This window comes from Egretta garzetta, unplaced genomic scaffold (genome assembly GCF_000687185.1).
Source record: "Egretta garzetta isolate BGI_Z169 unplaced genomic scaffold, ASM68718v1 scaffold68, whole genome shotgun sequence".
Lineage (NCBI taxonomy): Eukaryota > Metazoa > Chordata > Aves > Pelecaniformes > Ardeidae > Egretta > Egretta garzetta.
Window position 1 is genome coordinate 3,433,505 of NW_009260774.1, and position 15,242 is coordinate 3,448,746.

The 15,242-nt window shown below is 38.0% G+C and overlaps 1 protein-coding gene across 2 annotated transcripts in view; it reads left to right on the forward strand.

Annotated features, from left to right (window-relative positions):
• The first annotated feature begins 314 nt into the window (after window positions 1-314).
• Window positions 315-15,242, forward strand: part of ZDHHC17 (zinc finger DHHC-type palmitoyltransferase 17) — a 71,330-nt gene continuing 56,402 nt past the window's right edge. For both annotated transcript variants that reach the window (XM_035901670.1, XM_009646278.2), the window contains exon 1: window positions 315-420. In XM_035901670.1, coding sequence (XP_035757563.1) covers window positions 328-420 — 93 coding nt within the window. In that variant the 5' untranslated portion in view covers window positions 315-327. The remainder of the gene's footprint in view (window positions 421-15,242) is intronic.

The window sequence follows — 15,242 nt, forward strand, 5'->3', positions numbered from 1 at the left end:
TATCAGAAATAGTGAGAAGCACCTTTTTTTTTCCCCAATGTAAATATTTTCATACTGAGATGAAGCGCTTTATTCAGTTTATAGTTAACAAAATCCATTGGCTGGAAAATGAAGCTGAGTAGGGTCAAACTGAAAAGCTCAAGTGGTAAATGGCGAGGGTGAGTAATTACTGTAACGAAGAAAGGAGGGCAACGGTGAATTGTACAGCTCTTGATGTTTTCAGCTTGAGCATGGATGTCTTTCTAGAGACCAAATGGAAGCTTTTGAATTCTGCACATGGATAACTGGGTGGTGTTTCAAATCCGTGAATACAGGGGCGTGCAGACTATGTTGGAGCGGCTGGTTCTGTGGCTGATGTGCTGCCTGTTTCGCATACATGAATTCTCCAGCAGGATTGTGGAGTGCATGGATGAGCAAAGAGTGAGTCTTGTGGGTGTAGGTCTTGGGGTGGACATGGTGTTGGCTGCCCTGCAGTGTGATACGGTAGCTGCATTATAAGAGATGCCAGGCACCCTAGGGTGGCACAGTAACACTGGGCTGAATTCTCCCTGCTGGTTTGTTTGCTAGTGTTCAGGTTTCTGGTGACAGCTACAATGGCAAGCTCTGCTTCCATTTATACAGTGTAACCCCGGTATGGGAATGCTACTCATACTGTTTGTACTTGTTATCCTTCAACTAAATGATTTTAATGGGCCTTCTGGCTTTAAATTCCTTGGATCTTCTAAACCAGAACAACTTCCTGACTGTTTTATGGTAGGTGCTGATGGGCTTGGATGCTTTATTTTTAAATCTGCAGGGGTGGGGGGCAGAATCTTTAAGAAAAGGATTTTGTCTGTATTGCTTCTTTTTGTTTGGAACATATTCTTGGTATGTGGCCTAATAATATGGCCTGAACTGCCAAAGGTATTTCAGCTGTTCAGGGCTGCATCTCTTCTTGAACGGTAAGAACTATTACTGTGGAGGAAGATTTGTTTTGTTACTGTTTTGTAGTGCATTCACCAGTGTTGTTAGGTTGTGTGGGATATGTTGGAGAGAGATAGAAGTTATTGGTTATTACAGTTTTCTTTTGGCATTAGAAAAGCCTTGGCTTGGGTTCATTTGGGATTTTTTTTTTTGGTTGTGGGTTTTGGGTTTTTTTTTTTTTTTTTTTTTTTCCTTACTGAAGTCAGGGAAAAATCTTCCTGCAAAGTTGGAAGAAAATTTTAAGAGTTATGGGCTCTGGCAGGCATTATCCCAGCTGGAAGCCTTCATTTTTATCTTTGTTTCTCTCCCTGTGGTTCAATTTGTAACTACCTGGGAAGTTAGAGGCACAATATCTCCTTCTATTCCTTGGTGGTAGCATGAAGAAAATAGGTAAACTTGTTGTAGATAGCTTTGGCTCTAATTTCTTCTGTTTAAAATATCAGTGAAGGGCCTGATTTTACAGTCTGACTCTATTCCCTGTGGGATTCTGTTGATATGGCTGGGGCTGTTTTGGGGTGCAGATTGTTCTTTGTTGTCCTGTAAAGGTATGGGTCTTACTCTGTATTTTAGTCGGGGGCTAAGCTTACATTTGTGAGTTCATTTGAAAATTTGTTATTGTTTATTGTATTACTTAAAATGGAAGATGGAACCATGAAGTCTCAGACAAATTAGCATGCTTACTATCAAAAGTTGAGTCTTGCTTCATGTATTGTGGTTAGCTTCATCGTTTGAGTCCAGAGGGGTCTGCAGATTTAATCCAACCTTCTAATGCAGGCTTTGAGGGTTTGTAAATGAACTAATTCTTTTTATAGCCAGCATACTACTTACAAAGTAAAAAAGAAAATAAGCAAAATCCTACAGTAACAGATAATACTGTATAGCTCGGCAAGTTGCCCCCAAATTTAATTAGTCTGTTTAAGGCTTATACCTGTTTCTAGTCTGAATTTAATTTGTTTGTTCATTACATCTTGAGAGATATCTATCCAAATACACGTCTGTCTGCATTTATTTAGTGTGCTGATGATTATCAGATCCCTACACTGGTGTTACGGTCTGCAGTCCTACTGACCCTTTTGAGTCTCTCATTAAGACACGTTCTTTCATTCTTTCAGTGCTTTCATGGCATTGCTCCGAGTGCAATCACTGTCGTAGTAGTCAACTTGAGAACAGAGCACTCTGCCTATAGTCACACCAGCGCCAGGTGCGGTAGCAAAGTAACTTTCACATTCTTACTCATCGTTCCCCATTTGTGTAGACCATTGTATTGGTCTTGTTGGGAACTGCATGAGGCTGCAAGCTTCTGCCCAGATGATTATCTACTTCCAGGCCTCTTTGGTGCTTTCTGGATAGTTTCCTGTATGGGTCTTCATTTTTGTGGTATTTTAAAAACCTTATTCTGGCTTCTCCCAACCTTCCCCAAGTAATATAAGCTTTGTTGTGTCAGAAATAGAGTATTATTTACCCCCCTTTTTCCCTTCACAGTAAAACTTAATTCTAACTGTTGTTTACTCCTAGGTTGCAGGCAACCATAAAATAGGGTGGGGTCAAAATGTAAGCTCTGTAGGATGCTCAGTGCCCTCTCAAAAGCATTTTCGTATTAAGACTCCCTTGAGGTTTTAAAAATGTGAGCTACTGAAAAGAGCAAGAGCCTTTTTTGGCCAGCATAGTCCTTAACTAGGACAGTATGTATAATAGTCACAAAATGAATCATAAGAATAAAGCTTGTACATCTTTAGTTTTTGATACATGCAGGATAAAACACATTAACTTTCTTTATATTCTAATTTCTTAACCAAAATATCAGATAATACTAAATCAAACCATTTGGACATTAACTGTGTTTGGCCATGACTACTTCTTTATCAACTGAAAGTGCTGGGTTTATTTTTCTGTGAAGCCACAGTCCTTAGCATTACTGGCCTTTGCTTTTTTAACTGTATATCAAACCTAGAAAAACCAGCAATAACTTAAAATGGTAACCATTTATAACCCATGTTACCTTTTATCCAGATCACTGGAGTTTCTTCAGGCTTAATGAAAAACAGTATTTACGTCTTTCAGCCTATATGGTTGACCTAAACAACTTGTACTTTAAAGAAGTTTAATAATATTTGTTGTTATATTAGAAAGCATTTTATCATGACATCAGGATGTTATTTAAATTTTCTGGCTTTTCCCTCAGCTTTTGTTTTTGTTCTGCACTTATTGAACATTTTTAAATTTTGTGGTATTGTGTTTTTATTGACAGTTCTATCCTTCTTATGTTGTAGTGTTGACAACTTTTGTCCATTTCTTGTGTTGTTAGGATGCGTCTTGCCCTTTTAGGGATAGGGATGTCTTGTATCCTTTTGCTTGCCTTTCAGTTTTCCATATTTTTCTAATTTGTCGCACTCATTGTCAATGCTTCTCTTGCAATTTTTACAAGATTTTCTTTATGGTTGTTCTCACTTCCCTTGTAAACTATGCAGTTTTTCACCACTGTGGGCTTTTTCTCAGTGGTAACATTGTGGCTTCTCTGGTATCTAGTAAAACACTTAAAAATAGATTTCAAATATTTACAGTTTTTCTTTACATATTTTCTTCTGTTTTGGGCAGTAGTTGATTTTTAACTTTCTGGAACAGGCCCTCTTAAAGCATCAGCGCTAAATGTCTGATTTGACCTAAATTTGTGTTGACTCAGTTTGCCTTTACTTATTAAGCACAGACTTTATTTCTCTCAGATTTCACAGAATTTTAGTCTTTCAACAGCATTTGTTTCACTGTGTTTACCTGTTTGCTTGGGAAAGTAACGAGATGTTATAAATGTGGAAGAGGGTTACATTTTAACTTTGCAGAATCCAGTTTACGAATTTAAAGAGGAAAATGTTTGCTGTTTGCTTGAAAACTAGATAATGTTGTCATTGATACTGACATGTTTAGATGCAAGCAGCCTCAGTAATTGATATTTCAGCATGCACACTGTCCTCATGTTGTCTTTGAAAAGCAGCAGAGATAAAGATTTGACTTTCATAGCATCCTTGTAGTTGAGAGAAACACTGGGGTCTGTTACAAATGAGACTCTGGAACAAAGTCGAAAGCTTTTTCTGAAGTCAGAGGGAGTCTGGCTGAATTGAACCCTCAGGCCTGTCATGCCCAGTACGTGGTGTAACATTAGACTGCAATTTGTCTTGTGCAGTTTTGAAATCTAGTAATTTCTTCCTACGCTTGTAGGATGCCCTGAGGTCTTTAGAAGTGTTTCCTTGGTTGTGTCTGTAAGGGGGGAGGTACCAGAACTGGAGGGTAGTGGGAAAGCTGTGGTCAGAGCATGGAAGGCTGCTCAAGACCAGGGGAAGAAGAAGATGACTCAAGAAGGGAGCGCAGTAACAAGAGAGGGAGGACATCCGAGTGTGCTTTGAAAACACTTGTGTTGCTGGCTTTGAAGGGTACAGTTTTGTGATTGAGTTTAAGCTGGTCTGAAGCCACGGTGGAACCCAAAGACAGTCCCTTACCCTTCCTGGGGTTAGCTCTTGCAATTGTGTGGCCAGTAGGTGAGTTGTGATGTTTCTTGCTTTGTGAGTCTGTGACCCGATCTAATTGAAAACCATTACTGCGCTGTTGTGAGAACTGGTAGGAGGTAATGGAGAATGTACAGCCACGACCATGAATGTGACCACACTTTCTGATGGCAGGGCAGTTTTAGCTTAACTTAAGCTGGTTGTGAAACCTACCTTTAAACACTTTCAGCTGCACACATCTGCCTGGTCCCAGGATGAGCCAGTTGAGAGAAGTAAATCAGTAGAAAATTCATCCCATACAAAAAACCTGAGTATCTTTTTGCCAGTTCACTAAATGTACTCATTGCACTATCAAGTATACTACAGTACTGGCAGAAGGTAAAAGGTGAGCTGATGTGACCAGTTTGGAAGGTTAAGAGTTGGATAGAGAGGGACTGTTCTTAACTGTCAGACCACAAATTTACTAAGCTGTCTCATATGCTGTAGAAAATCGACTGCCAGCATGACTAGAAGAGCCTTCCACGTGCTTCCTAGTTGTGGTAGATGAACCAGCCTGTTTGTCCTAAGTGGGAATGAGAGTTTACATAGTTGGCTATTGATTTGAAGCTCCATTTGCTGGTTCAAGGTTGCGGTGGAAATGCTGAATTTGAAGTTTTCCGTGAGGACTGAGCACAACTTGTACTAACTTCCTTTTTTTTTTTTCTATCTGCCGGGGGAAAAGAGGATCCGTAGCTAGAGTGACTGCTCATTCAGTCATGTGCACTTGCCAGTCCTCTAATTCTTGATTTATTTTTTTTGCTGTTCCTCAGAGATGAGTTAGCTATAAACTCACTGAGCAGCATCATTTACATTTGAGTGTGGCTTTGGCAAATACTTGCTGAATAAAGCAGAACCTTCAGAATAGTTTTTATGGAATATGTGATGTTACCAGGTTTGAAAATTGAATGAAGAATCTTGATCTCTGAAAAGGAATTTTCAGAATATATTTTTCTGGGAATTTTAACAAGAGGAGTTGGTTTCTTTTTTTTTCTCCAAGTAGCTGAGAATCAGGTTTGAGCCAGATAGATACTTAGGTGCGTTTTTGAAATTTAGCACTTTAAAAGAGTGAAATGCGTAATTGCTTTTAAGTTACTCTCATGATGCTAGGGGGTCTCTCAGTTGTCTTTTTTTTTTAAATGTTGAGAGGTCTGCACACTGATATACTCTTGAGACCTAGACCTGTTTCAGTCACTTGGAAAAAAATATAGTTTAATTTCTGGTGAAATCCTGGTATTTTGGCTGAGAACACAATACAACACTCTTTGAAAAGAAAGCCCAAAAAAATGTATGTATGTGTTAATGTGAGTTGCTGACTAAAGCAAAACTTTAGAGTAAGCTTTAAACCATAATATTTTAAGCTTTTAATTTTTTTAACCTTTACAAATCCTAATAAACACAGCTCTGTTAAATCATGCTTGCTGGTGACCCTACGTGTACAAATACAAGGCCTCTGAAAAAGCCTACTTGTGAAGGTATTGCTTCCTACAGTGTAGCACTGCTCAATTTAGGAGCGTCGGTAAGTAAATGAGCAGAAAGCAAGTCCATTGGTTGTGGATGCTTGCTTCGAAGAAACAAAACTTTCTCATTACCAGCTGTGCCTTAAATCACATGATCCCTGACCTCTGCATAGAGTGGTTGGATTAAGGGCTCTAGTTGAGCATCTCTAACTGGTTGTTATGTAAAAAAATCAGATCTACACCGCAGAGAATGTAGGATTATTCTCTCTGTGTGACGGCTGACTGCTGCTTGTGGGTGGAACTGTATCAGCAAAAGGACTACTTCACTGTGTTTGAGATGAGGCGTTTCTCAATCTATTTCGCCACTTTTTAAAGAAAGCATTGTCAATTTAAACTGTAACTTGCTGTCAAAAAAAAAATCGGAGTATTAGGTACAGATTTGTTTTCCATTGTGTATGTATTCTATAGTTAGCTTCTCTGGGGATTTTCATAAATATGTCTTTTCTATTGGTGTGTCAAGAAACTGCAAATAAGCTAAAAATTTAGGAGGAAAACCAAGCAGACTTCACAGGATGCTGTCAAATGTGAGAAGTAATGGAAAATGGTGACAGAATTGGCACTGAATGGAAGGGGGGTTTGTCATGTGATACTCATTTTGTGTAATTTAATACTATAATAGGGGCAGGGAGAATCCCAGCATAAATTTTAAGGGTCAAAGTAAGGCGAGTTTGATAGGATATATTTGCAAGCCAAACACTGAACTGTTTTTCTGACAGTTAAGATTTAAAAAACCAACCAACCAACCAAAAAGAACCCACCAAAAAACCCCCAAACAAAAACCTGGTATTGCACATTTTTTTCATGGAGGATGTAATCTGGTTTAGATGGAAGTTTTCTAGGATGCGTTAGCTAAACTGAAGGTGTGTATGCATCATCCCAGTTCAGACAACCTAACAGCTCATAACTGCTGAAGGCTCTGGCTCCTCAAACTGATGGACCTATACAGCCCTGCAGAATTCTTTTTTTCTGGCTAGGACTTCATGCATATGTGAGAAGGATCACGCTGCTCCCACTTGATGACAGTCAACAGTTAGTCAGATTAGCTATTACTGGTTTCACCCTACATTTTACTGCTGTTTCTGGAGAAGAAAAATCTTCTTATGCCTGTAAAGAATTAAATGTGATACTCTATACAATTAAGACGTGATCACTTTAGCCTCTGTTCCTATGATGTTCTGTGTTGCAGAATTAGGTGAAGGGGTGGGGGCGGGAGAATTATCGTAGACTTCAGAAGAGGAACTGCCATTAAAAATGTTAAAATAAACACCAGCAGTATCTTTTTTAAGGAATGCAATGAATTAATTTGCTTGTACTTATTTTGTGAGCATTTTTCTATTAATGCTAGTGCATAAGTGGCTAGTATTTATGTGCATATAAACTAATGTGGGTGTTTGTAATATGCAAATTACTATGAAGTTGTCTGTATAGATTCTTGCACTTTTTAAAAGTAGGAGGAAAACTGGGAAAGCTTACTAAAAAGCACTATATGCTAACAAATGAAGAACAGAGAAATTGAACACACAAACACCGGGGAAGGAATTCTTTAATATTAACCTCCAGTAGTCCCTGTTAAATATAGCATACATATGTGAGGATTATTTTATTATTTAGCTTCCCTGAAATAGTTGCAGTCACTTCCAATTTTATCACGGTTCTCCTGACTGCAGCCAGATATGGAAATAGTATAGTCATCAGTTAAAAAAAAAAGAATATTATGATTTCTTCTGTTTTCATTAAGAAACAAAGCATGCATTAAAAAAATAGTATGCAATATTTTATGGAAGTTAATGCTTTTATTTCTACACTTTGATTTTAGAACTTGTATTTTCTCTTTAAATGTCAACTGTCTTGGTCACCATTCAGAATTTGACTGAGTTTGATCATGGTATCGCTTCCTTGTGGCAGTATTGCATAACGTTAAAGGAAAAGCAGTCCTCGCCATCTGTTAATGCCTACCAGAGCCATGTGTAGCAGCTGTAAGCAGCAGTATTTTCCTCCCTTCCTTATGTCCAAGCAGGCATATTGACCTATTCATATCCTCCTGCTATATATAATTGTGAATTATGAAATTGCTATCCCAGAATAGTTCAGTCTTGCTCATCTTATTCTTTCATGCGACACTTCTTAATTTTTTTTCCATGAATGCTGTTCTCAGAATTCTTCTTAAGCTGATTTCATTTTGGCTTTTTTCTCGGGAAAGATTAAAAGATTTGAGTACTGATGGGAAATGAGCATAACTTTACTTGCACATTTGCTTATGAGGGGAACTGATTGGAAATGCCAGTATTGTTAGTGCTCATTCTTGGGAGCTGTGCTTACCTTTACCCCGCTCTCCTTTGCACTTCTGCCTTTTTCCTTTGGAGTTATTTTTTTATATTTTGCTTTATCTTCTGTTTCCCCATTTTATTGGTCCTGTTGTCCAGAGGAGGTTCCCTTTTCTTCTCTACGGTGTTTCTTTTTTGCAAAACACCTTTTTTTGTTTTTAAGCCCTATTCTCACTTGTCCAAGTTTTTTTCCTACCCTGCATTACTTACGCATCTGTGCAAGCAATCTGCACGTTTTGTGACTAATGAGTAATGACGAACTAGTCGCAGATGCATATGAATGATTAGGGCACTGGCAAGGGATAGTCACTGAAATGGGAATCACATCTAGAAAAGATGACCCTTGGTAGTAATTGGGGAAACAAATTTTATTTTTATAAATAAGTAAAATCTGTCTCTCTTGCAACCTTCTGAGCTAACCAACTCTACCTGTTTCTAGAATTAATATAATTTTCTTCATCTTGTCAGCCTGACTACTTTGAATATTTAAAAGCTGGAGTGTGTTGTTCCATGATTACTTAGTCAAATTAACAATTGACAGCTGCCAAAATAGTAGCTTCCTGCTACTTTCTCTGTACTTGCTTTCCCTGTCTTTGCATAGGAGAAACAGATTCAACTTGCTGTCCTAGTAAAAGGATCGGGTTTTTCTGTCTGTTTAATTTTTTTTCCCCGCTAATGAATCAAGTGGGCTCTCCGGGTACCAAAGCTAGCTTGAGTTATGCAGCAGGAGCATGGAGCCAAGAGCAGTGGGGGAGAGTGAGCAGAGAAGTGACCTTTCCCTTTTTGCAATGGTAAACTGCTAATTTGGCTCAAGTCATGCTTGGAAATGGCTCCCTGAAACAGGATGAAGTAAGCAGAGATTTAGTGTTTGCAACCTGCTTATTGTAAACCAGTAAAATCGGGCCTCTGCTCTATTACCTTCTGTTTAGTTTTTCCTGACTTTCAGCTGGGGAGTAGCCATTGTCAGCAGAGATCAAACTATCAAACAAAAAATGCATTTGGATTTCAGTTAGTTTTTCATCTTGGAGCTGTTAGTGGTTTTTAACAGTGGATCAGCACTGTAAAATTAAATTTTCCAGGAATAAATATTTTCATCATAAAAGGAAAAATATTTTAACACTTAGGAATATTGTTGAAGCCGTTTGTGAATGGGGTATATGTTCTAGGCTCAAAATGTTATGTTGTTACTTTTTTATCAACCTGTCATATGTTTTAAAAAATCATAGTAGTTTCAAGGATTTTAACTTATTTTCCTGTAATTTGTGTGAGGGCGTATGAATTTAGAGGAGGTTCATTCTTTCCCATTTAAGGTGAGAAAAGAGCCAAGTGGTGACAGCAAATCATGACGGTACACAAAGTTCTGTGGAAGGCATGATATAAATAATTATTTTTCACTTTTTTAATGCTTATTCCTGTCCTTTAGTAACAGTTGCCAAATAATCTAGATCAGTATAGGTTTTTTAGGCAGAGCTTTCTCTTCTGTCCAACAGGTTGGAGGAATCAATCTGTATTTTTGTGTGTTCTAATCTTCTGTTAAACTCCAAAAATAGATGCTGTCTGAATGTCGTATGTACGATTTCTTTCTAGCTTAGCTGCTGATGCAGAATGACTAACACTGGGCAAACCCTGATGTAACACCGCTGTAGTCGGTCCTACCGCGGCTGAACAGGACGTGTGATGCTTGGGCATGGGCAGCTTTGTTGAGGTAGCCTTCTGCTGGATTAGAGCCATGCCTGCACGTATTACGGCAGCATTTGATGGTTGTGGCTGCGTTGAAGCCATTATATTTGGTAGCAACATGTATAGAGAGGTTGTGTTTAATATCCCCAGCTTTTTTAAATAGCAGTGTTTTAAATTACTACGCTAAACATTTAAAAATGTAAAACTTGCCAAAGGAGGTGGTGGAAAGGTTAAGTGTTTGCCAGTTCTTAAGCTTTGACGTGGTTTTGTTCTAGGCCATCTTTCACACAGCTTATAAAGGGTGAATATGAGCAAGCGAGTATAGGCTTATGAGGAGTTTTGGTGTCTATACAAGTTATTAAGTGACTGAGTTGAAATCCTTGGATATTTAGGCTTAGCTTTCTCACTTTCGCTGTTGGATTGTCTTACTTCTGAGCCCTTGTTGCAAACTCTGTAATAGTTTAAATATACTGTTTGCAGTCCTTCAGATGAAGAAATTATTTAACCATAATGGCATTTGAAGATCTTGTCTACTTTCAGATTATGTTTGCAGCAGTGTAGTGCAGTCAAATGAAACAATCACTATACCTGTGTTTTTCTGATTCTTACTTTCCAAATAACCACAGAGACACATGGCAGAACTTGACCACTGGCTGGATAGATACAAAGAAGAATTTATGTTTACTCTTTTCTCATTTAAGCAACAGATGCTTCAGAAAACATTATTTGTCTGTATTGTAGTATTAGAAATTACAGTTTTAAATTACAGAAGTTTTTTTTTCTTTAAAAAGGACATGATTTGAACTTCCTTGTGAGTTTTAAGAATGTGCTTTTGGGTTTCAGTGCTGTGCGTTGAGTAACTAAGGAGAACTTTGCACTTCAGTTTGAAGTGACTGTATTGATAGGACCAAATATGTTTCAGGCATAAGGTTGTACTAGTTTGAAGTAATTTGAAATCTGATTATTTATGTTTTTTTTTCCATTGATGCATATATAGCCTTCATAAAAACAGAGGTAGCTAGCAGTTGAGTTCTGTTGACTAGATATTGGTGTATCACAGTCCATGACATCTGGGAAGGTTAAGTGTGGTGAATACAACAATTTTAGTTTCCAGATAAGTCAAAGTTTAATCAAACTAGTAGGCTTTGTAAGCAGAGATGTAAATAACCAAACTGTTCTCTGAAATGCCTAGGGCTGATAGGGACTGCAAAATCAAAAGCTGAAGGTTCAAGGAAAGTGTTAACTGTGTTCAGAGAGAACACCTTGAGCAGATACCTGTTTTGGACTCACTTGCTGTAAATCTTATAATGGTCTCCTATGTCAGGCTATCAGTTGATTTCCTGTTTACTAGGAACTTGCCCAGCTAAAACAATGTAGACCCCGTATTAGATGCTCTTAATGTTCATCTTTCATTATTTATTTCTAAATCATTCTTTCTAGAATAACGAGGATAAATTACTTTTCTGCATTTATAGTGCTGTGCCCTAACCCTGCACAGGATTTTCAGAACCCTGAAAAAAATTCTTAAGGAATGAAGAGACTTTCTTCTGTTCTAAGAGAGGCTGCCTTGCCTCTCTTATATTTTGCCTTGTCAGCCAAGCATAGTGTGTCACAGCACTGTTTGCAGTGACTTGGTCCAAATCGCCTATCACCAGGTGAATCAAGATTTACTGAGATTCACGAAATCCAGGTACTCTTTTTGTCTTGATTCCTGGCAGCTTGTTGACTTAGGAACCCAAAAGTTACTCTGCAGATCACAGCCATAAACTAGGCACTTGCAATGCCAGGTAAGAGTTATGTCATGTAGAACGGCACTGGTGGTAGCCAGCATGCTTGCTATGAGCCAACATGCAACTCTCAAGTTGCATAGATAGTACTAAGTAATAAATTTTGACTCCGAGCTTGGGAAATCTGTGTCCAGGCTGCAGAGAACTGACTGTATTGAGGGAGGATTCAGATTCAATATGCTTTCCTGGAATTTGTCTTAAATTATTTGCTTCCCAAATGAGCAGTGTTTGTATCTTCTTTTCAGGCAAATCTAAAGTCATCTTTTTTTCCACAGTTTACTGCTGTGCTTAGAAGACTCTTGTATGATGTTGGAGGCTGTGACATTCGTAGACCTTTCAGATTTATAGGGAGAATTATAGGGATTGTTTCAACTGTGCTTAAATGTAAAATACAAACTCAGCTCTCTTATTAAATCACGAGGTTCACTTGGAGTTTATATTTGTAGTGAGTCTTTGTATGAAACAAATGGATTGTAACTGCTAATGTATGTACTGGGGGCAAAGAAGGAAAGAACTATTTCTCGCTTGCTCGGTTTATGTCAGGCAGTCATATTTGCCATCACCTCAAATCTAACTTTTTAATCCCTTCAGCTCTTTTGCATTAATGTAACAAAATTTGAAAGTTTCGGGATAAAAAAGGTAGTTCAGAGACTCTGTCAGTACAAAAGGAGATTAAAAATGGTATTTTTTAAAAAGTCAAGGGTACTGTCATTACCTTCAAGTCCTTAGTAGAAGTAGCAGATAAGTTGTAGGAGGGGCTAAGGAATATCATCTCTCGCTTTTTTGAATTTATGTGGTTAATAATTAATAAGTAAGATTTTTGCTGTAATCCCGTAAACCTTTTTGTGAAAGCATTAGTATCACAAGGCTGTGGCTTCATGGTTGCTTTAGGCTGACATAAATTTACACTGCTTGTAAATGGGCAGCTCTCTTGACTGGCTAGTGCGGGCTCAAGGGAACAGAAGCCTGGTTTGTGTGCTTGAAGTGGTCAGTAAAATGCAGCTTAAGAGAAATAGTGTTCCTGGGTAATTTAACATCTGCCTGAAAAATAACCCAAGTTTCTCAGTTTGCTTTTAATAATTGTTAGGGAACAAGAAAGATTCCTCCCCCCCTCCCTTCCAGCAGCTGTGGAAGGCTAAGAAATAATTGAACTACTATCTGCTCACCAGGGTGCTCCAGGACAGTCAATTTCTTTTCATAGAATCGTAGAATCCCTTAGGTTGGAAAAGACCTTTAAGATTGTCAAGTCCAACTGTTAACCTAACCCTGCTATCCCACCACTAAACCATCTCCCTAAGCACCTCGTCTGCCCGGCTTTTAAATACCTCCAGGGATGGGGACTCGACCCCTTCCCTGGGCAGCCCGTTCCAGTGCTTGACAACCCTTTCTGTCAATAAATTTTTTCCTAATGTTGAACGTAAACCTGCCCTGGCAAACCTAAACCTGCCCTGGCGGGTTTTGTTCTGGCCTCTGCCCACTTGACTTACCCTTCAGCTTTTCAGGGTCTGAGCATCCCAATTTGATACATAAAATCCTGCAATTGTGTGGTGGTATAATTGGTGAACAGAGATGGTATAAATCCTGCTTTTTTTCTCCAATATGATGGAAAGGAGAAAATCATGTGGCACAAAATAATGATTTTAGCCTTCTCTTTTATTTTGCGGGTGGTTTTTTTGGTTGTTTTTTTTTTTTAATTGTAATGTACTCTGGTATTTTTTTCAGCATCTTTATCCCAGATAACATTCTGGCTTATCTAGTAGCTGGGAAAAAAAGTTTTGGTTAAGCTGTTGCCTTCTTCAAATACAAAGTGAAGCTGTGTTTCTGAGTAGTAAGAGAATTGGTTGTAACGTGTGATTTGGATGGCAGCAGATGCCTTGTTACGCTTTTAGGTTGTCTCTCCTGTAGAGATGGCAACAGAGCAGCCTTCCTGCTGGGCTGGCAATGCTTAACTGGTTAACCTAGTTAGTTTTTCAGGCTTAGAAAAAAAAATTGAATGCCACAAAATAACATTGTGGCCAAGAAAAGATGTACTCTGCTGATCATTTAGATACTGCATGGAATTGAAAAACTTTCTTCAGAAAAGTCTATGCATAAGAATAAATCTGTTTTTAAATTAAGATTTTTACTGCGCTAGTTCTCAGTGTTACTATGTTCTGGTTTTAAAGCTCCAAACAGTTTAAATTCTTGAAAGGTTTTTTAATGTATAAAATGTCATAAATGTTCTAACTATATAAATAACTATAGTATAATTTAGTACTACAAAATATATTTAATGCATTAGAATTTGTCTTAATTTGAGGGTTTTTTTCCCCTGTCTGAAATAGGTACATTGTATGTAACAAATACAAACATGCTCTACTGAAGTTGCTTGGTTTTGAAATTTGTACTGAGAGTTTTAGGCTTTGCAACTAGACTACCTTCTTTATAGTTTACTCCAAGGTTATAGCTGGTATCAGTTTTTAGACTTCTGCCTAAGTGGCACTTCATTATGTTGAAGTCTGGAAATAGAGGTTTAAAACGTGTTTTTTCAGATTTAAGTCTTTTTATCTCTCTGAGTTGCATAATGCAGGTAATAGTTTTAGCCTAGAAATATATTTTAAAATAACTTTAATGAGAAGAAGTTGTAATGACTGATTTGATTACCGGCATCCAGCTATTGGGAAGGCATTGTGTTTATGCAGCCAAGATGAGTAAATTCCAGATTAGGAGAGTCAGAGGACAGGGTTTACTTGTCTGTATGCAAGCTCAGTGTTTAAACTCCCACTGAAGTCAGCAGAGATCTGGTTAATGTTCTCACAGGAAGCTAGAAAACACTTTGGCTGACTAGCCACAACTGGACACAGTAAGAAGTTACTGATGCTTCTCACTGTGACCGATAGCTCCTTTTGCAGAAAATACTGCACAGCTGAGAGAATGTGAGAAAGGGGAGACCTGCTCATTTTAGCAATAGGAAGTCTTCCTAGCCCTAATATGTCTCTTTGTCACTGAAGCTAGGGGGGCAACATTTGCCTCTTGGGTGAGAAGGTGGTGGGGATTTGTGACTGCGAATCCTCATTATGGTTACGTGTCTTATATCATGGTTGTCTTGACTCGGGATATCTTTATTTAAAAAAAAAGAAAATCTGTCTAGTATAATTATGAAAGAGTTGATCACTCATTTTAACAACTAAGTGGAATTTGGAATCTTAATTAAACACCTTTCATAAGGTGTTTAAAAGTATTTCCAGGTATAGATTAAAGAAACAAAACTTCTGCTCACGGAACTGTATGTTGGGGAAATCTGAGTAACAATAAATCTAAATAACCCATTTTAATAAAATAAATAGAAATGCATTTTTAGAACTTTGAGAGTTTGCTTCTTTTTTTGCTTCACTGTTCCAGTTCTCACACTTTTTTATGTAGCTATGCTGAATTGCATGGTTGATAGAGGCAATCAGC